The sequence below is a fragment of the Juglans regia genome, chromosome 5 (assembly GCF_001411555.2).
Source record: "Juglans regia cultivar Chandler chromosome 5, Walnut 2.0, whole genome shotgun sequence".
NCBI classification, from domain to species: domain Eukaryota; kingdom Viridiplantae; phylum Streptophyta; class Magnoliopsida; order Fagales; family Juglandaceae; genus Juglans; species Juglans regia.
This window is the reverse complement of record NC_049905.1, coordinates 19,451,048-19,473,752: the sequence shown is the minus strand read 5'-3', so window position 1 is coordinate 19,473,752 and position 22,705 is coordinate 19,451,048. Positions and strand designations below refer to the sequence as shown.

The window sequence follows — 22,705 nt, the reverse complement described above, 5'->3', positions numbered from 1 at the left end:
GAAGATGCACATGCTCCTTCCATCTCTTACTAAATTTTTGATAATTGAGTGTACAAATATTGAGACGTTTCCAGAAGGGGGCTTGCCTTCCAGTCTGAATGTACTTGCTATTTGTGGTTGTGAGAAACTTGTTGAGAGTTGGATGGGGTGGAGTTTGCAAAATCTTGCCTCTCTTAGATATTTGGAAATTACCGGTAGATCGAAATTAGATGTGGTGTCTTTTCCGGAGAAGGGGTTGCTTCCCACAAATCTGATCAGTCTGGTCCTTAATAAATTCTCAAATTTGACGTTGTTCGACAAGAATGGGCTTGAGAACCTCACCTCTCTTAAAAGTTTGCATATCAGTGACTTCCAAAAGCTAGAGCGCATGGCACTTCAACGCCTCACCTCACTTGAAAATTTGACAATCTGGGATTGTCCAAAGCTGGAGTACTGCTTGTTAGAAGAGGGGCTTCAACACCTCACTTCCCTTTCTACTCTAGAGATCGAGTCTTGTCCTTTATTAACGAAGAGAAGGTGGTGGGAAAGAAGAAAAGGAAAAGAATGGCGACGCAAGTTTGTTCACATTCCCAACATAACACTTGACGGAGAATTGATTGAGTACTGAGCCAACCAAAAGTCTGCATATGATCAAAACATGGGTACGTTAGGTATTTACTCTTTGATAGATGTAATACCATTTTGATCTCGTTTAGCTTAATTTGCTTAGACGTAGTTTGCCACCGATGCCAGACCCTAATTTTGTGAAATTGTTTGAAAAATAAATATACCCTAATTTTTAATCATAATATATTTTATAAATATAGAAAATGACCACCCAAAAAAATTTATAATCTCGGCCATATGCTTTGCAAAATTATATAAAATTCCAATATATTTAGAAATATCTCTCCAATTTAAGAGTGTGCTCTCACCAAAATTAAATCAAAACTAAGTTAAGAGAAATAATAAACTTATAAATATAGATCCCAAAGTTTTTTGTTATACAATATTAAGAATACAAGAAAAATCATTTAAGATCTCTATTATAGTATTATATATGCTTAATGTGACACGAAAACATCTAGAGTTTACATGAAACAATAAAATAACTTACATAGTGACATTCTAAAAGATTACATGAAACAATTTATAACTTACATACTAGAAGATTTGACCCCTCCGGGGGGAAAAATTGCTATTAGTGAGTATCAAATCTTTTATTTAATTTTGAATAGAAAAAACATTTTTGATATATCATATTTAATATTCTCCATGTGACACTTTTTTTTTCACTTTAATTTGTAGACACGTGATATGGTCAATGTGGGCAGGAGTAAATTGACATTGAAATCACGAACAATGATTGTTCACCTGCACTGAAGGTTTGCCTTGTCGAATTGTAACACGTCGGAAGCTGAGATATTAGCAGAGAACGAGTTTGAGTAGACGACCGGACGTGAAAGTAGTTGGAGTTGAATAGAAGTTGTGTCGTTTTACTAAGTGGAACTTGAACTTTGTGTGACCATGTTGTTTTGGAATGCTAGAGAACTTTCCGTTTGGCTTTTAGGGAATTTTTTCTTTTTCTTATTGTTCTTTTCGTTTAAGCTCCAATGCTTTTAACATTTTTCCGATTTCTAATGAAACATTATAATCTTGATTGTAACAGTTTGAGGATATTTTTCTGCTTTGTTTGGTTTCTCCAATGATTCTTTTAACATCTGGAAGGAAAAATATCAAAAGCTGTTATGGCTTCATGTGATCTATCATATCTACTTTACAATAAAAATAATTTTATAATTTGACAAACCACATGAATCTACATCAGTTTACGGAATTACTTTTATGTAATCTCTTTGTGGCTAAAGCATTTCTCTAAAATTATATGACCTCAATTTCTCAAAACCTCAACTTCACTTGGTTGTGAGTAAGTTATTTGAGCTTACACTTGGGATTCGTTTGGGAATAAATTTCATCTCATTCCATTTTAAAATTTCTCATACTTTCCTACTCAAATGCAAATACATTTCAATTTTAAATTTTTAACTTTTTCATCTGATCATTATAACTTTCTCAAACTTCTAAATAAAACACAAAAAACAATTCAACTTTTTAAAATTTTAAAACATAAAGTATGTTAAAAAAATCATATTTTGACAATATTGGAACTTTATAATACCCATAGTGTTTATAATAAACGCTGGTTTCTTATTCATTTATTTGATTGGTTGCAAATTAAATGGAATGAATAAAAGGAGAAATTCATACATATGTAGGAGCTCAATTACAATTTTTTTCCCAAGAAGAATGTATTTGTGACGTTAACAAATTCAGCGTATATGAATTTCTTTTACTGCGATTCATTGGCATTTGCTAAAAGATTATAAGCGCCATCAAAACCAAATAATTTGCAACTACAAAACGGCGCCGGCAATAATAGTTTCTACGGCAATATTTTTACATTTACGGCACCACTACTTAGCCGCAAATATGATTATTTACCATCTACTCGGTCTTTTTTGCGGCAAAAATATAACCCGTTTGTGAAGACCGATGTCGCTGCAGATATTTATCATTTGCGGCAACAAATCTATATGCGACACTAAAAAGGGCGCATAGATTATAATACTTCATTTATGGCAATATGTTTAAATTGTGGCACCAATACTTAGCCCCAAATGTGATTTTTTTCTACCATCTACTCCATCATTTGGGTCGAAATTGCAACACATTTGTGGTGACAAAATTTGCCAAAATTTATGACAAAATTGTAACGCAATTGCCCACATGCTCTATCTTCATGTGTAATTACCCGCCTCACAATCTTAACATGCTAAAACAAAATAGAAGGCAACTGTTCTCAGAAAGATGTCACGCTAAGTACAGAAAATTATCATTACGATCTAAAGCTGCTGACAACTACTACGAAATGCAAGTGATGAAAGGATGATTGATATTTTGGAATGCAAACTTGAAGAACAATCGGTCAGTTGTAAGGGAATTGAAAAGAATCATATCATTACTACCCATGGCTCTGCATTTTTCTTTCTTTTTTCTAGCTAATCATCACCCTTGGCTAGGTTCTTTTTTTTTTTTTTTTTTACAAGACCAGAATAACAAATATTTCCACCGAACTAGAACAATATGAAACTCTAAATGCTCTGTTTCTACCGAAGTTTAAACCATCTCAACTCATCTCTTCTCATCTCATTTAATCTAACAATATTGAAGCCGACAAAAAAACAAAAGAAGCACAAGCTTTTTAATTCTTTTTGTATATTGGAGGAAGCTCATTTAATACTTCAAATATCATCTCTCAAATGACAATTTTGGAAGCACAACTCCTTATACCAAGTGGCTATGTGCTTCCTCCTTTGCTATAAAGCTCATTTAAAAGGAATGGACAGATGAAATTGCAATAGGAAATTGAAATAAAAGTTTGGAGTATTGACAGATCTAGACATTGAATACATTTTGCCAAAAGGAATCCTTGACTCATTGGCATTAGCTAGGTGATGATGCTCAACAAGGATTTGTTGGCCTATCGCTCTCAAGCCTGATTATAGTTAAATTATCTAAATAAATAAATAAACGGTTGAGAGGGGACGTCAATGCATTAATGCTTGTATTCCGTCCACCACATGCGACCTTGGCCCACTGAAAAGGACGACCATTCCCAACTTGAATTTCCAGTGTTTTTTTCATTTTACTATCTTTTTTATTATTTAGAGAAATATCATTGATATTAGTGTGTTGGGATATTTTCTTCGGAGACTCAGAATTTGGAGCTAAGGATTGTGACGTAAATTTAGCTAATTAAAATTTACAATAATTCGTTAGATTAAGCATCGGTATATAAATTTGTTAAGTTACAATAATTAAGTTAAAGGAATTTTACATTATTTCTCATTCCTTTGTGAATATATAATGTGTATATTTTAATATTTTGTATTTCAAAATGAAGTTAATTTAGGTTGATAGATAGATTTTATGTATTTTAATATATAGATGGTTGGAAATTATGAAAATAAAAATAAATTGTATTTAAAAAATAAATATTGCATTACTAAGTAGATTAAAATAATAATATTATTTTATAATTTTACATGTACAGACGAAAGAAGCACAATCTAACTAGCACGATATGAAACTCTAAATGCTCTGTTTCTACCGAAGTTTAAATCATCTCAACTCATTTCTTCTTATCTCATTTAATCTAACAATATTGAAACCGACAAAAAAACAAAAGAAGCACAAGCTTTTTAATTCTTTTTGTATATTGGAGGAAGCTCAATATGACAATTACCCATATTTTTATTTCCTATCATCCCAGATTTTTTGTAGTCTTTTTATATATTTGAGGAAGCGGAATATTAACAAGTAAATTGGCTAAACATAGATGCATGTACCTTAGGGCTTAGTGCGTTCGTGTGTGTGTGGGGAAATATTAGAATTAATTAGATCTCTAAATTTCCATATTCAAGATCACATGCTAGCTGAAACTCTTAATGCCCTCTTTTTATCTCAACTCATCTCTTCTCATTTCATCTAATAATATTAAAATACTTAAATAATATTAAAAAATTATATTTTAATAATATTTGAAAAATGATAGTTGCAGTCGTGAGTGTGCAAATGTCGCGTAATCACTTTGAAAAAAATGAATAAATACGGGATCCGCATGAAAGCAAAATTAATTTTTTAATAATGGATCTCATTCTTTTTCAAAGCGACTACTCTACGGCACTTGCACACTAACGACTATATGTAACATTACTAATAATATTTTATTCAACTTTCATCTCATTTCATCTCATTTACATAACCACACAAGTAAATCTTGCTTGAATTGACTGGTGGTTATCGTTAATTACTATCTGTTCATGGTTCTTTTCCATCATGTAGTGCCAACCTCTAGGCATATATATAATTAAGGACATAATTTGGATATCAAATTCGCCTCACGGTAGAAGAACTAATATTTTTATACAAGTATGAATTTCATTTACAACTCCCACGGCCCCACTCTGTTTGGCCTTATTTTTTCTTTTCTCTTACTTGTACACTACAACAAAAGAGGTTTCTAGGATGGAAAACCGTGACTTCTTCCCAAAACATATATTAGGATGAAAAAAAAAAACGTCTTAAGGTCGTCCCAATATCAATGTCTCAAGAGATCTTTTAAGAAGAAAATTTAAATTTCGTCCTAAAAATATTTTTTGAGACAAAATTGAGCAAAACCATTCCATAGCGTTCGAATGAAAGTTTTTTCTGGGACAATTAAATTTCATCCCATATTTCCAGTCGAACAGTAAAATCATTATGTTCGACCGTGAAGTATGTTCGTACACATACTTATGAATGGTCGATCGAAATAAATTCGTTCAAAGGTGTTAACATAAAAAAATGTTCAAACGTTAAATTTAGTGTTCGAACAGACAACTATGTTGGGATGCATTACGTTGAATGTTCAATCGGATTATGATACAATCGAATGATTTACTAAGAGATGATGTTCGAACTTAGATTTCATGTTCGATATCGTCAATAACAGAGGGCAACTGCACTTGAAATGCCCAAGACACGAGACATGATCAATATGAGCAGGAGAAGTAAATTAACAGTTGAAATCACCAACAATGGAACTCAAGAAAGGATCAATGGATTAGTTTGCCAAAATCCAAAATTGAAATCGTTGGACAATAATGGACTTCAATACCTCACCTCTCTTGATTTCTTAGAGATCTATGACTGCCCTAAGCTGAAGAACATGTCAGAAGAGGGGCTGCCCCCCTCAATTTCTATTCTAAGATCAGAAATTGCCCATTGCTGAACAATTGGTTGCAAAGGGGAAAAGGAAAAGAATGGCGCAAGATTGCACACGTTCCCCTACAAATTGATTGACGAAGATGTTGTGATCGACTTAAGCAAATGTCTAGAAAAACATTTGAAAAAATTTCTGTTGGAGTGTTTCGGATGTATAATTACTTGTTCATTGTCCTATTCATATAGTCATTTTCTTTGTCATATTTTTTCATGTTTTGTCCGTCCGGAATCAAGATTTGCAAGGTGTTTGGGTTGCTTGTCGGGCAGTGGCATGCACCTTTTAGTGTGGATCATTAGGAGTTTTTTCTTTCCTATATATTATTTTAGCTAATGTGAATCTGTGTTTTTACAACCCATATCAAAGCACATCTTTGGATTTCAGGATATCTTAAAGAATATATAAATCAAGGTGAGATACACAACAGGTAACAACTTCAGCCTTTGCAGAAGTCAAAATCCGAAAGCTCTCTGGAACTTCTAAGCAAATGATCTGCATTGATAAAACTAAGATAACATAGAGTCAAGACAAAATAAATGTTATTTACGTTACATATATAGAGTCCAGACAAAATAAATGTTTCAAACTTGGAGGGTCTTTTCCGCTATAGAACTTATAAGTAAGGCCGGCCTCAGTTACCAAGATAACAGTCTCATCTCATATAATCATTACAATTTTTTTAAATTCTAGCACAAAATATAATAAACAATTCAACTTTTCCAAATCTCAAAATAAAAAGTATATTCTAACAATATTTTATTCAACTTTTAACTTTTATCTCATTTCATCTCATCTCATCTCATCTATGCAACTTGGATCCTCTAGTATTAGATCTGAGACCCGAATATCAAGATCTCTATAATTATGATCCGAGACACATAGACCAAGATCTCTATTATTGTGAACCGAGACCATATTGGTATCAAGATTTTGGAGTGAAATTAATTTGGGTGTAAAAACGTAGCCGGTATCTTTTGTGTAGTCCCCTCAATTTGGGTGTAAAAAGGATGGTTTAGTTAATAAAGTAAGTTGCCTTGCACAATTTAGGAACGTGATAATTCTCATCTCTCTCTTCCAAAGGCATCGTCCATGAAATTAGAACCACTGCGTTCCTTGGGCATTTCACTTTTGGTAGGCCCTAGTGGCTACTACAATACCATGTGGCTATGTGCTTCCTTCATTGTAAAGTTAATTTTAAGAACTCGTTATATAGATAAGATGAGAAACTTATAAATAGAATTAAGATAATTTGTAAACAGTAGTATAATTTGTAAAGTTAATTTTTTTTTAGTTTTATTATTCTTAAACTAATTGAATTATTCTACTTATTATTTATATATCACACATTTGAATAATAAAAAAAATTTTAAAAATTATATTTAGTGTGTGATGTGAAGATAATGAATAAAATTTTTCTTTTTTTAAAGATATTGTGATGAAAGTTCAGAATGTCAATTATTTTCGGACAATTGAATATTCACTATATTATCATGATTAGTGTTTTTTTAACAAGAATTATTCATGAGGGATCAGAAAAAGGAAAAGAAAAATTGTCATCAACTCTTGCTCGTCTACTACTCCTATAGTATATATTTGGTTTATTTTTATGTCTAATTTCTTTCCGAAATTTGCTGTTAGATTGAAAATATCAAATATACCGTTTTATGGCTGAGAAATGATATTTGCAATTATAGAATATATAAACATCGTGCATTCTTTTTTTAAAAAATAAGTAAACATGAGACCCACATAAAAAAATAATTTCTTAATAATAGATCTCACTATTTTTTAAAAAAAAGTGTACGGCACTTTCACAACACATAAGTACTATATCTAGCAATATTACTCTTTCTAACTACCAACGTGATGCACGCCCCCTAACATCGGCACGTGCAAATAGTATACGCGCTATAAAATGGACTATGGTGCCTCAGATATGCTAGTTACAGCCTTCATCAACCTTCCACTATCGACACATAAGCCTCATGCACCGATACAATGCCGCGTGGCACATCTTAACACACAATTTTTTATTTTGAAAACAAATTGAGTCCCTCGTTAAGAAAATAATTTGTATGTAGATCTCAAATTTACCTACTATATTTTAAAAAAAATACACATTTTAAAAATTCTTAAAAATTCTTTACAAAAATTTTTAAAAATAATGTGTCCAAACTGTAAATAAAGTGTGACTCTTTACATGTAGCACATAATCTTAAATAATTGAATTAGATGTTAGTTCACAATCATCAAGATTAAAAGAGTACATAAGATTGATTAGTAAATAGCCGAATTATTATGAGATTTAAATTATGTTAAAATTTTTAATTATTTATATGGTTTTACTCTCTTAAAAATATTTGGCAAGATTTCATCATTTATTTAATGATGAAAGATTAGTATTTTATAAATTAAAGTTAATTTTCAATGTATGATATGATATTTCTATTTTAATTATCTATTTTAAATTAGTTTATTTTCAATGTTTTAACCTTCACCGTTGGATCAAATCTAGAAAGGGTTGCTGACAAAACTAGAAGATTAAAACCGTAATGACAAATCAAATAAGAGTGACTGACAAAGTGCAAATGGAAAAAGTAAAACACAAAAAGTAAGGCTAAAATCGTAATAACACCTAGGTACCAAGGGTGGCATTGATGGAATAAAAATGTTAAACAAGAATTACTATTCATTATTATTGGGGGAATATTGAGAATATAAATAGATTACTATTTGTGGCTGTGATCCTTAACCCCCGATATAAGTTGGCCGTTCTAAAATTTTGGATAAATTCCATCCTCGGGGTAGTGAAGGCTGCAAAGTTTATTAGAATGCTAAAAAGTGACATTGATGACCTATATAGTCACTACAACAACAACCTTCATCCACAGCTGGTAGCTCCTCACATTAGAGGCTGACGGGGTCGATAGCTTTCTTAGATGATACTGACCCATCCGGAGAGGTTACAGGTCATCTTATTATCCAGCAGTATCATCAACTCATTGCAACGAGGAATATTATGCAGTGTACATATGAGGTTGAACGATATTTTATGGAAGCTGTCGAGGCACCTAGTGGTGTATTAATTCTTGTATTAAATTATCAAAATAAATAAATAAACGGTTGAGAGGCGACGTCAATGCATTAATTCTTGTATTCCGCCCACCACATGCTTACCTTGGCCCGCTGAAAAGGTCGACCATTCCCAACTTGAATTTCCAGTCTTTTTTTCATTTTAAATTCTATTTTTTTATTTATAGAAATATCATTGATATTAGTGTTGGGATATTTTCTTCGGAGACTCAGAATTTGGAGCTAAGGATTGTGACGTAATTTTAGCTAAAATGTCCCTTAAAACTTCCTCCTTGGATTAAACATTGGTATATAAATTTGATTATGAGCTACAGTAATTCAATAAATGTGTTAAGTTACAGTAATTAAGTTTAAGGAATTTTATATTATTTCTCATTCTTTTGTGAATTTATTATGTGTATATTTTAATATTTTGTATTTAAAAATGAAGTTAATTTAGGTTGATAGATGGATTTTATGTATTTTAATATATAGATGGTTGGAAATTATGAAAATAAAAATAAAATGTATTTAAAAAATAAATATTGCATTAACTAAGTAGATTAAAAAAATATTATTATTTTATAATTTTAGAAAATGAGATGACTAATCCAATCATTCAAGTTTCGATAAAAAGCCAAATTAGCCCTTGCTTTGTTTGTGTAGAGATGAGGGTCCAATAATGGCTCTTAAATAACTGCTGGGGTCATTGACTTGACCTGGTGCAATCAGGTGGTGTTGGATCAATGCAGTAGGCTGTTTCCTCCACATATAGTACTCATTGCCAAATATTGCTTGCAACCACATTTTACTCTCTGCTGGCTCTTTGCAATCTCACCTTTCTTCATTTGCATTTTCCCCTTTCAAAGAACAAAACATGGCCGAATTAGTAGGAGGAGCACTTCTCTCTGCCTTCCTTCAAGTATTATTTGATAGGATGGCATCCCGCGAGTTTGTTGATTTCCTAAGGGGACGAAAACCCAGTAAAAAACTCTTGTCCGAGTTGAACAATGTATTGCTGTCTGTGGGAGCGGTTCTCGAAGATGCCGAGGACAAACAAGTTACAAATTCTAGTGTGAAAAAGTGGCTTGATGAGCTGAAGGATGCTGTCTATGATGCAGAGGACGTCTTGGATAAGATTGCCACAAAAGCCTTACAATCCAAATTAGATGCTAAATTTGGAACCAATATTTCAAGTAAGGTACGAAACTCCATCCACACTTCTCTTTTTTTTAAGAAGATAGAAGAAAGGATAAAAGGGGTACATGGGAGATTAAAAGATCTAGCAGGTCAACAGTATGTCCTGGGTCTAGTACAAGCTAGTACCGTCAAAACGAAAGCATCTAAACGATTGCCCACTACTTCTTTGGTACAAGTTTCAGACATTTGTGGTAGAAATGATGATAAGGATGAAATAATTAATAAGTTACTTCCTGATGATGCTAGTGACAATAAGATAGGTGTGATTGCCATAGTTGGCATGGGGGGACTGGGCAAGTCCACCCTTGCTCAGCTTGTATACAATGACCAAAAGGTCCAAAAGCATTTTGACCTTGTAGCATGGGTTTGTGTTTCAGAAGAATTTGATATGTTTAAAATAACGAAAACAATTCTGGAAGCAGTAGCGCCTTCTTCGACCAGAGATATTCAAGATCTAAATCAGCTTCAACTTAAACTAAAGGAGAAATTGATGGGAAAGAAATTCCTATTGGTCTTGGATGATGTCTGGAATAGCAATTCCACTGACTGTGAAATATTAAGCAACCCCTTGAAATTTGGGGCACAAGGAAGTAGGATCATCGTAACAACGGGCGATGTTGGTGTTGCATCAGCCATGCGTGCTTTTGAAATCCATCATCTAAAGGAGTTACAAGGCGAGGATTGTTGGAAACTATTTGCAAGACATGCATTTCTGCACGATGCTAACTCCTACATGCATTCAGAGTTTGAAGAGTTAGGTCGACAAATTGTTGAAAAATGCAAAGGTCTACCTTTAGCAATAAAAACAATTGGGGCCCTCTTGCGATCCAAAGTTGATGTTAGTGACTGGGATGAGGTTTTGAATAGTGAGATATGGAGTTTGTCAAATGAAATTCTTCCTGCTCTAAGATTAAGCTATAAACACCTTCCCTCATATATAAAACGGTGTTTTGCCTACTGTTCAATATTTCCAAAAGACCATCCCTTCAAGAAAGATGAATTAGTTTTATTATGGATGGCAGAAGGTTTTCTCCACGAAATTGAAAACAAAACAATGGAAGCAGTTGGTAATTATTACTTTGACACTCTTGTATCAAGATCATTATTTCAGAAGTCGAATGAAGATGAACTATGTTTTGTGATGCATGATCTCATCAATGACTTGGCAAAATTTGTGTCTGGTGAATTTACATTTAGGTTGGAGGTTGATAGCCCTTCTCATCAAAATGTTAAAAAGATTCGTCACGTGTCATATGCTAGAGCTTTTGAGGAGAACTTTAAGAAGTTCGAGGCTCTTCAAGAAGCTACGCAATTGCGTACATTTTTGGCATTAGAATCTTCAACACCTTGTCGCTACGCAACTAAAAAATTGTTGCATGATTTATTGCCAATGTTAAGTTGTTTACGGGTGCTCAACCTATCTAACTACTTGAATATATTTGAGTTGCCTGTATCAATTGGAAAAATTACACAGTTACGTTATTTGGACATTTCTCGTACGGCAATTAGAAGGTTGCCTGATTCGTTATGTAAGTTGTACAATTTGCAAACGTTGAAGTTATCTCGCTGTAGAGATCTCGAAACATTGCCAAGAGACATGCAACAACTTGTTAATTTACGCCATCTTGATTTGACTGAAACTCCCCTCATAATGGAGATGCCGATGCGTATGGACAAACTAAAATGTCTCCAGACATTAACCAAGTTTGTCGTTAACAAACGCACTGGGTGTAGCATTAGAGAATTGGGAAAGCTTGCAAATCTTCGAGGAGCACTTTCTATCTTGGATCTTGAAAATGTTGAATCTTTCAAAGATGCAGAAGGTGCATGCTTGAGGAATAAAATGGACCTTAAAGAGTTGGCATTAAACTGGAAAGCAGGTTCAAATACTGAGATTTCAGAAAGTCAAAGAGATGTACTCAACGGTCTGCAACCACATAGAAACCTGAAAAGTCTCACTATAAATGACTACATGGGTGGAAGTTTTCCAAATTTGGTAGGGGATCATTCCTTCCCTTATGTAACGTCTATTCATTTGAAAAACTGTAAATATTGTTGCAGCTTACCAGCACTTGGGCAACTACACTCTTTGCAAAACCTCTCTATTGTTGGTTTTGATAGAATTGTAGCAGTGGGTGAAGAGTTTTACGGAAGTACTTGTTATTCTTCTATTAAGTCGTTTGGGGCATTGAAATTTTTAAAATTTGAGCAGATGTTGAATTGGGAGAAATGGTCTTCGTTTGGTGCTGAAAATGAAGGAGGAGCTTTCCATCGTCTCGATGAGCTTTATATTCGGAAATGCGCAAAGCTAACGGGAGATTTGCCCATTCACCTTCCTTCTTTGGGTATCCTTGAGATTATAGATTGTCCGAAGATGCTGACTTCACTCCCAAGGGCTCCGGCTATATGTCAGTTGAAGCTGATAAATTGTAGGGAGGATATATTAAGGGAACTGTCAATTCATGTTACGAAGGAGCTCAGAATTGGAGGATTTGATGTAGTGGATATGGGTGACTTTTTCTCACATATGTCTCTTCCAATGGGTGGTCTACCCTCTCCATTAAAAACTCTTGGAATAAACAATTGCAAGAAGTTAGGGCTCCCAATAAACTTGGACTATTCATGCCTTGAAGTTTTGGAATTGTTCGATTGTGATTCTCTCTAGTCCATTCCAATGGATTTATTCCCAAATGTTAAGGATCTGACAATCCGAAGGTGTAGGGATCTAGAATCTCTTACAGTTGTAGAACAAGATCAACATGATTTAGTGGCCTTGTCGTCTCTAACTATCGGAGAGTGTTCTAATTTTGTGTCATTTCCGATAGGAGGATTGCACGCCACCAACCTTGGAAAGTTAGATATCGGGGATTGTGAGAGTTTGAGATCGCTACCTGACAAGATGCACATGCTCCTTCCATCTCTTACTGAATTTTCTATACGAGAGTGTACAAATATTGAGACGTTTCCAGAAGGAGGCTTGCCTTCCAGTCTGAATGAACTTCATATTTTGAATTGTGAGAAACTCGTTGAGAGTCGGATGGGGTGGAGTTTGCAAAATCTTGTCTCTCTTAGAGAATTGATAATTTCCGGTGGATCGAAATTAGATGTGGTGTCTTTTCAGGAGAAGGGGTTGCTTCCCACAAATCTGACCGCTCTTGGGATTATTGAATTCCCAAATTTGACGTCGTTCGACAAGAATGGGTTTGAGAACCTCACCTCACTTTTAGGGTTGTTAATCGCAGACTGTCCAAAGCTGGAGTGCATCTCAGAAGAGGGGCTTCAACGCCTCACCTCACTTGAATATTTGGGAATCCGGAAATGTCCGAAGCTGGAGTACTGCATGTTAGAAGAGGGGCTTCAACACCTCACTTCCCTTTCTCATCTATGTATCATTAATTGTCCTTTATTAACGAAGAGAAGGTGGTGGGAAAGAAGAGAAGGAAAAGAATGGCGGCGCAAGCTTGCTCACATCCCCAAAAAAATAGTTGACTGGGAATTGATTGAGTGAGCCAACCAAAAGTCTATGGGTACGTCAGGTATTTACTCTTTGATAGATGTTATACCATTTTGATCTCGTATGTTTACTTCGAATTGATTGAGTGAGCCAACCAAAAGTCTATGATCAAAACATGGGTACGTTAGGTATTTACTCTTTGATAGATGTGATCAAAAAATTTTGTGAAATTTTTTGAAAAATAAATATACACTAATTTTTAATCATAATATATTTTATAAATATAGAAAATGACCACCCAAAAAAATTTATAATCTCGGCCATATGCTTTGCAAAATTTTATAAAATTTCAATATATTTAGAAATATCTCTCCAATTTAAGAGTGTGGTCTCACCAAAATTAAATCAAAACTAAATTAAGAGAAATAATAAACTTATAAATATAGATCCCAAAGTTTTTTGTTATACAATATTAAGAATACAAGAAAAATAATTTAAGATCTCTATTATAGTATTATATGCTTAATGTGACACGAAAACATCTAGAGTTTATATGAAACAATAAAATAACATACATAGTGACATTTTAAAAGATCACTTGATAGTTTCTTTGAAGCAAACAAATTCTAAATATTTCATAAAACATTATCGTCTAAAATATGAAACATATATTAAGACATTGTATTTTTAGAATTTTATTTCTACGTGTATATGGAAAATTATCGAGATGTGATTTTATATATAGTTTTTTTTTTTAATTTCAATGTGTCACACGTTAGAAAATTTGACCCTCCCCGGGGAAAAATTGCTATTAGTGAGTATCAAATCTTTTATTTAATTTTGAATAGAAAAAACATTTTTGATAATTGTAAAAGCGAGTGATCACTTTTTGTTTTTGTTTTTCATTGTCGTTGGTCGTGACACTTTTTTGCACTTAATTTGCAGACACGTGACATGATCAATGTGGGGAAAATGGTTGTTCATCTGCAATGAAATTTTTGCCTTGTGAAATTTTAACATGTTGGAAGCTGAGAAGAGTTGAGATGAGAAGCTGAGATATTAGAAGATATCAAGTGGAACTGGAACATTATGTGAAGCAATGTTTTGAAATGCTATATAACTTTCAGGATACAGCGATGTTTGGCTTAAAACTATTTTTTTTTTTCCATAATCTGTTTGGATTTAAGTCGTTTGCTTGTTCAAATTGCATTTTGCATATAAATAAGTTTTAGGGAGTTTGGATTTCCTCCAAGAATCCACTTGATTTAGAAACTCATGTTCTGCTCTAAATTGTAATGTTTAAAGTGATAAGAGACATATGAAGTGAATTCTACAATATCTCTCGAACAATTCTATCATAACAAATGAAGATTATAAAACCCACTTCCCGTGTCTTATAATCAAAGACTCAGGATGCAAAATTCAAAAGGCAAAAAGACATCCTATCCTTCCTGAAAATCAAGACTGGGAGAGGAAAATTTTATAAAGAACATCAATCTATAAATAACTCTACATTTACAGGGGCTATTTGTATGTAATTGAACATATATTCATAGCAACTGTACGCTATCCACACACACTGTCCTATGAATATGTGGCGGCAAGAGAGCTACTCCAATGCCTGGCTAAATACAGAATGATGACATTCTTAGAAGCACTCTCCTCACAACCTCACCAAGATACATTCCTGATATCATTTTCTCAAAACCCTGCATCCAAAAAGATTAGGTTTGAGTTGATCCCAAAACAGTAAGCAACAGAAAGGGTAAGCAATCGAACCTTACCTGGTCATTTGGACTAGAGCTATGGGAATCTAAGTCGGTGTCATAAGAAGTTCTCGGCAAAGGAGATGACCAGAAATTTCCCCATTCCATATTGATGACCTGATCAGAAGAAAGATGACTCAACATGAACAAGAATATACAAAGTAAATCACCTTGTCAGATGAAGAGTCAGATGATGTCTGCATAGAAACAAAAGAAAGGATACCATGCCTCCCGAAGTTGTGAGAAGCCCTTGACACTTGATGATAGCATCAGTCCGCTCCCAGTAGCAGGCATTTGTACCTGTACCAAATATCACTGCAGCAACAGTGTCTTCATCGTGATAATGTCCAAGTGCTAATGTTCCCACAGTATCATTGACCTGCTTAGAAAGATGAATGAAATCATGTTCAAAAAACCAGTCAGTCGCACAACTGTGGTAGTCAATAAAAAAAAAAGCCAATCACATGTCTGGCTGCACTCATGTCAATCTTATGCATGTCTCCAGAAGTTGAAAACAGTCAGTACGTCACCATTTAGGGTGTCATAACAACCATAGCTACAACCACAATTAGCTATTACTATTGATTGGCTACAAACCTTTTTATGATATAGTCACTATTGACTATATCATAACGAGCATAACTTATTAAAAAGGAGAAAAAGAATGCAACATAATGAGGTCATTAATGCTCAATATCCTTTGTGCAAAATATTACAGACATGTTATTGCATTTTTGTTCAAGTTATTACTCAAGCATGTCATCACATCCAACAATTTAAAATTTTTCAATCATGCCACCAATTAATTAAACGCTATTTGGTCCTCAATGCACAGTTAGAGACCAATACGACCCAAATTAGTCAAGGACGCTCAGGGAGTACTCACCAGTACTGCTACCCGCATATTCAGTCTTTTTCGGCTCATTGCTTGTTCTAAGCATTCTGTCACCTCCCTTCGAACCTGACAACCAGATAAAAAAATATACATATTTCAATATCTCACTAAAACAAATTATGAGAAATGCAGTATAATGTTCATATAGGATTATGCTAAAATTTGATATTGAAAGAACTGTTAAGACCACAGCTTAATTTGGCAAGAAGAGCCTAGCATATTCGCAATCAAAATTTAGCTTGACTTGAAACTACTACGATTCCAATTCCTGCATCAACAGAAGCATCTAGGCAATCAACTTTCACAAAGTTTCCCATGATTATGGATCACTGGGAAAAGTACATGAAATTAACCTGACTAACCATTTCTTCAATGTGAAACCCTTTTGTCCATTTAATCAGAATGCCCGATGAAACAGATCTTTGCTTCACTGGAAAAGAGAATGTAAATCCGAGTTCCCCTCTTCCGCTAACTAGAGTTTTGGAACCATCTTCTCCTCTATCAACAAACTCCTTTATATTAAATCAAAGAGGTTCTGCAGGAAATAAAAGCACATAGTAGCATAGCATCAACACATCATAATATTTCATAGTAGTTCTAAATATAGATACAATATTTGAGTTACAAAGTCAATGACCTCACTAGTGCTGGTCATCAGATGTGGGGGAACGGCTTGTTCCACATGCGGTTCCAGGATTGAGGACCTTTGACCTCCTAGCTGAACCCGCAAGACCCTAAAATTAGTATCCCCAACATCTAGTGCATAATAAGTTCCTTTCTCACTCCTGATGAAAAAGGTAATGTCAATTTTACCATGGTATTAAATACAAGATCTTGACAGTACCACCCGCTCATAAAGCGATCAGCGATGGGAACAATATGGTCATTGCATGCATCATGACAAACAAAACCAATGCGGACATTAAAGCAATAAAATCATGTTATATTACTCCTTCAAACATCAATCCTGAACCAAAGTTTTTTTATTGTAACTGAATCCTGAACCAAAATTATGTCTTAGATGAAGCAAAATGGCACCTATAAACAACAGAGAACTCAGGGCAAGACAGAGCCCCAAATTGCAATTTGATCAAATGAAAGGCTAGTGCACGATCAGTTAGTGGCTTTTGGAATCTAATGCAGTATTCCTATGAAACTTCTCTCACATTTACAGACCATATTCTTAGCTTTTCCAAACAAAACATTCCCATATAAGTGGACGAATTAATCACAATTTTGGAATGTCAAACTGACATATACAACTGTATTGAGTATATATCTAGATTGGTAAGGTGAATGACTTCAAAACATCCCAATCTTAAAAGCCATGAAGAAGTATCTCCTAAAAGAACCTACCAAATACATCAAGAAGACCAGAAATAGAGTAAAAAGATAGCAAAAAGACCTGCACTTCTTTGGAAAAAAAAAAAAAAAAATCCAGAAAGATAGAGAATTTTGAATAAAAGAGCAGCAGAAAAAATAAAATGAAACAACAAAAAATGACAAATTCGCAACGAAACCAAGACAAAAGTTCAATACACAGGAGAAAGTGACAATAGAACACCGCTAAAGTGAACTTGGGAGAGAAAGCAAAGAATATATAATGTCACAGGAGTGGAGTTACTCGATCGATAAACAACAAAATTATTACAAAGAAATAGTGACAAAACTGTTACGGGAATCAAATAGAGACGGACTTCGATACAATAAAAGTAAAAGGGAATCATAGAGAAATAAAAAGCCCAAAAGGAAACACAAAAGTGTAAAAAGATGACAAAAAGATCAAAACAACAGTTAAACCAAAGCGATGAAAGAACCATTATCAAATTCCAGAAAAAAATCTTGTCAAAAAGGATAGAAAGATTCAAGAAAGACTAAGAAAGAGACCATTCAATCCTAAACCAAATGAGCTCGCAACCAAACAACAGCGATAAAAAAAGATAGCCAAATAAGATTATGTGATTACCCATTGGGGAGACGATCGACGAAGGTGAGCAACATTTTGAGCTTGGAGCCACCCTCGGAGGCTAGGCCAGCATGCATCTCCACGGCCATGGCATCCACCACCTGCTTAAGCTTCCCAAACGGGGTCGGGCACCTTTCCTCGAGCTCCGCCAGCACCCCCAACACTCTCCTCCTGCTCCTTACTCTTCTCCCCACCACCACCGACGCAACCGCGCACGCCGCCACCACCACCGTCACCTCCAACCCCAACACCATTAACCTGTAATGGCTGGAAGTTAGTTAGGAAGTTAGTTAATAAAGGGGAATCAGTCAAGAGAGATGAGGGGTTTAAACGGAGAGTTTTATGTTTAATGAAACGGTGAGTTTTTTTAAGTATAGGATGAATAACAGTTTTAACTGAAATGGGGTTAAGGCGGCGAGTTTGTTACATTGCAATACGGGGCATTTTGCCACTCGAGTATTATAAATACTGAGTGCATTGTAAATACTGGGGTGGAGAAGTATCAATAAGAATTTGTCTGGAGGTTGGAGGTTCCTCGAATGCCTCTTCCAAGAATCAAGAAGTGATTCTTGGGTTTTTCTCAATTGTGTTCTTGTTTGTTCTCTGATTTGATATTCTTCTGCAGTTACTCTTACATTCTGGTTGTTCTACATTCTGGGTAAATTCGCTAGTTTACTCATAACAATTGGTATCAGTAGTACTTGATTCTGTGATGGCAGAAGGCACGCGTGGAGCTCTGAAAGGTCAGCAGGATGGATCCCAGAAGTAGCAAGAAATGGTTCATAGACAGTTGGAGAACCATCAACAAGTTATTACTGCAATGTCAGCAAGGTTAGAACAAGTTTCTGATATGTTACTATCTTTGGTTGAGTCTTCTAGTGTCAATACAAATGAACCTAGAGGTCATGAAGATAGGGTTATTCAGAGAAGCTTTCGTTTGGATTTTCCACGTTTTAGTGGATGTGATCCTGCTGGATGGGTTTTTAAAGCTAATCAATATTTTGATTTTTATCAAACACCATTCCATCAAAAATTAATGGTGGCCTCGTATCATATGGAGGGTGAGGCATTAGTTTGGTACCAAACTGCCTTAAACTCAGGTCAGTTCAATTCTTGGGAGTCATTGGTTATGGCAATGCAAGTGAGATTTGGGCCATCAGCATATGATGACCCAATAGAGACATTAACCAAGTTAAAACAGACAACATCTGTTGCTGTGTATAAGTCACAGTTTGAAGCCTTGGCAAGTAGGTTGATAGGCTTGTCTGAGAAGCATTTGCTTAGTTGTTTTGTGAGTGGCCTGAAAGATGAAATCAGGTTACCTGTGAGATGTTTAATCCAGTGAATCTTGGGGCTGCTTTTGGATTGGCAAAAATCCAAGAAGAGTACTTGTCAACTGTTAAAAAACCATGGAGAGGGGTTTCAGCATTGAGTGAATCTATGGTGGAAGGCAACAGATTCCAGAAACCTCCCTTAGTAGTTAAGAAGATTTTTTCTTCACAAATGGATGAAAAAGGGAAGAAAGGTTTATGTTACCGTTGTGATGAAAAATGGAACCCCACGCATATATGTAAGGCTCCCAAAGTGTATCTGTTACAAGTTGAGGATATTGTTGATAAAGCCTTAGAAACACAGGAGAAGGGGGATGAGACTGTAGTGACCAAGGAACAGTTGGTGACAGAAGCAGGAGAAGGGCTGGAGGTGTCCATTAATGCAATATCTGGTTGCTCTAACAATAATGCCATGAAGTTATTGGGAAGGATTGGAAGTTGTGTGGTTGAAATTTTAGTGGACTCTGGGAGTACACATAATTTTTTGGATCCATTGGTGGAACAAGCAGCAAAACTGAAAGTACATGATGATTTGAGGTTACAAGTGAGAGTAGCTAATGGTGACAAGTTGGTAAGTAGTGGTAGCTGTGAAGAAGTCATCAAGGTTCAAGGCTCAAAGTTTAGAATTCCATTTCATGTGCTAGCTTTGGGTGTTTGTGACATAGTATTGGGAGTTCAATGGCTAAAGACCTTGGGGCTAATCAGTTGGGATTTTAATTCCATGTCTATGAGTTTTACAGTGGGGCAATCCAAGATCACCTTACATGGGTTGAAGTCTGATGGCATTAGGCTTCAAAATGGAGAGGGCAGTTTGAAGTCTTCCTTGGTGAGACAGCAGGGTTGGTTTTTGCAGCTGAGAACTGAGGATCCAACAGAAAAACCTGGAAGTCAGGTGCAAGAGGTAGAAGAACTGTTACAAGGTTTCGAGCATGTGTTTGCTGAACCTGTGGGTGTACCTCCCATCAGGTCTTTCGATCATCATATTCCTCTTAAGGAGGGAACTGGTCATGTTTCAGTCAGACCTTATAGATATCCTCATTATCAGAAAACTGAGATTGAGAATATTGTTCAGGATTTGTTGAAATCTGGGGTGGTGAGGCCAAGTCAGAGCCCTTTTTCATCACCAGTGCTTCTTGTTAAAAAATCTGATGGTTCATGGAGGATGTGTGTGGACTATCGAGCATTAAATCAAGTAACCATCAAGGTTAAGTTTTCCATTCCTGTTATTGATGAGTTACTTGATGAATTATATGGAGCAACAATATTTTCCAAGCTGGACTTGAGATCTGGATATCACCAGATTCGAGTTAAAGATGTGGATATTGAGAAAACAGCCTTTAGAACTCATGAGAGCCACTATGAGTTCTTAGTAATGCCTTTTGGGCTTACTAATGCTTCTGCTACATTTCAAAGCTTGATGAATGATGTGTTTAAACCTTTTTTAAGAAGGTTTGTCTTGGTCTTTTTCAATTACATATTGGTTTACAGCAGGAATTTGGTGGACCATATTGCACATTTGAGATCAGTGTTAGAAGTTTTAAAGCAACATACACTCTATGCAAAAAGGTCAAAATGTAAGTTTGCAATGCATGAAGTTGATTATCTGGGACATATCATTTCTGGTTGTGGTGTTAAAGCTGATCCTTCCAAGATTGTGTCCATGATTGACTGGCCTATTCCAAGATCCTTGAAAGCTTTAAGGGGGTTTCTCGGGCTCATTGGTTATTACAGGAAATTCATCAAGGATTATGGATCCATTGCTGCCCCATTAACAGTGTTGTTGAAGAAAAATGCTTTCCATTAGACTGAGGAGGCATCTCAGGCTTTCCAACACTTGAAGAGGGCTGTTACTAATCCACCAGTACTCAAATTGCCTGATTTTTCTAAAAGCTTCACTATTGAGTGTGATGCTTCAGGCTTTGGGTTAGGAGCTGTTCTCATGCAAGAAAAATCAGCCTATTGCCTTTTATAGCAAGGCATTAAAAGGTAAGGCATTACTTTTATCCACCTATGAGAAAGAGTTATTAGCTCTTGTTTCTGCTGTAGCTAAATAGAGACCTTATCTTTTGGGTGATGTGTTTAAAATAAAGACTGATCAGCAAGCTCTTAAGTACTTACTAGAGCAAAGGGTTGGCACAGAAACTCAGCAGAAATGGCTTCTGAAGTTTATTGGCTACGATTTTACTATTGATTACAAAAGAGGAAAAGAAAACAAGGTAGCTGATGCTCTTTCCAGGAAGTCTGAAGAGCAGTCAGCAACCTTAGCACTTATCACTTTTCCTACCTCTCTTTGGGTGGAAGAATTAAAACAAAGCTATCAATTTTGTCCCATAATCCAAGACATCTATGAGAAGTTGCAACAAGGATCAGAGGGTCCTAAGCACTTTACACTACAACTGGGCTTATTATTAAGGAAAGGGAAATTCGTGGTGGTTTCAAATTCACCATTCAAGGCTAAAGTATTGCATCACATTCACAATAGTCCATAAGCTGGCCATGTGGGCTATCATAAAACATTACATAGGGCCAAGTTGGATTTCTACTGGAAGGGAATGCGCAAGGATATTAAGGCATTGGTTTGAGAATGTGAAGTATGTCAAACATGCAAACATGAAAATGTGCATCCAACTGGCCTCTTGCAACCTCTACATGTTCCTTCCTCACCATGGGCAGATATTTCCATGGATTTCATTGAGCGTTTGCCTTTCTTTGGTGGCTACAATGTGATTTTTACTGTGGTGGATAGATTCACCAAGTTTGGACATTTTTTTCCCTTGGCACATTCCTATTCAGCAAGTAAAGTAGCCCAGGTTTTCTTCTCTGGTGTCTTTAAGCTGCATGGGTTACCTAAATCAATTGTATCAAATCGTGATGCTATTTTCACTAGTAATTTTTGGAAAGAGCTTTTCAAGTTGCAAGGCACTTCCCTCAATTTCAGTTCTGGTTATCATCCTCAATCGGATGGACAAACTTAGGCCTTGAATAAAACTCTTGAGGGGTATTTGAGATGTTATACCAGTGACAAACCTAAGGAGTGGAGTTTGTGGATTCCTTTGGCTGAATGGTGTTACAACACCACTTGTCACTCTTCCATCAGAGTCTGTCCTTTTGAAGTACTTTATGGTTACTTACCTCCTAAATTGGTTTCTTATGTAGCTGGCACATCAGTCAATCCTGCAGTAGACCAACAACTTAAGTCCAGAGAGCAACTTTAGTTG

The 22,705-nt window shown here is 35.3% G+C and overlaps 3 protein-coding genes and 1 long non-coding RNA gene across 4 annotated transcripts; 3 read left to right on the top strand and 1 right to left on the bottom strand.

Moving 5' to 3' along the window:
* Window positions 1-89: 89 nt before the first annotated feature.
* LOC118348524 lies at window positions 90-1,544 on the top strand. The gene is made up of 2 exons (XR_004801594.1): window positions 90-641; window positions 1,288-1,544. It is a non-coding gene; the product is annotated as an uncharacterized LOC118348524 (long non-coding RNA).
* Window positions 1,545-10,284: 8,740 nt separating this feature from the next.
* Window positions 10,285-12,740, top strand: LOC109017995 (putative disease resistance RPP13-like protein 1). The gene has a single exon (XM_035690081.1). It carries the CDS (start codon window positions 10,356-10,358, stop codon window positions 12,738-12,740), a length of 2,385 nt encoding a protein of 794 aa, XP_035545974.1. The 5' UTR covers window positions 10,285-10,355.
* Window positions 12,741-12,749: 9 nt separating this feature from the next.
* On the top strand, window positions 12,750-13,583 carry LOC118348453 (putative disease resistance protein At3g14460). The gene has a single exon (XM_035690080.1). It carries the CDS (start codon window positions 12,750-12,752, stop codon window positions 13,581-13,583), a length of 834 nt encoding a protein of 277 aa, XP_035545973.1.
* A 1,463-nt stretch (window positions 13,584-15,046) lies between these two features.
* Window positions 15,047-18,410, bottom strand: LOC109018000 (hexokinase-3-like). Its single transcript, XM_019000188.2, has 7 exons — window positions 18,157-18,410; window positions 16,807-16,975; window positions 16,553-16,711; window positions 16,182-16,256; window positions 15,519-15,674; window positions 15,314-15,412; window positions 15,047-15,238 (listed from the first exon to the last, which is right to left on the bottom strand). The coding sequence occupies exons 1-7, from the start codon at window positions 18,408-18,410 to the stop codon at window positions 15,155-15,157; spliced, it is 996 nt and encodes a 331-aa protein (XP_018855733.1). The 3' UTR covers window positions 15,047-15,154.
* Window positions 18,411-22,705: the final 4,295 nt, after the last annotated feature.

What these genes read in the sequence shown, in the direction of transcription:
- LOC109017995 (XM_035690081.1), top strand. Translation starts at nt 10,356, where the DNA reads ATGGGGGGACTGGGCAAGTCCACCCTTGCTCAGCTTGTATACAATGAC.
- LOC118348453 (XM_035690080.1), top strand. Translation starts at nt 12,750, where the DNA reads ATGGATTTATTCCCAAATGTTAAGGATCTGACAATCCGAAGGTGTAGG.
- LOC109018000 (XM_019000188.2), bottom strand. Translation starts at nt 18,410, where the DNA reads ATGGTGTTGGGGTTGGAGGTGACGGTGGTGGTGGCGGCGTGCGCGGTT. An exon ending in GTCGATCGTCTCCCCAATGG is followed by an intron (nt 16,976 to 18,156) that starts GTAATCACATAA and finishes CTTTTTCATCAG; the next exon opens with GAGTGAGAAAGGAACTTATT. An exon ending in GCTCTAGTCCAAATGACCAG is followed by an intron (nt 15,239 to 15,313) that starts GTAAGGTTCGAT and finishes TTTTGGATGCAG; the next exon opens with GGTTTTGAGAAAATGATATC.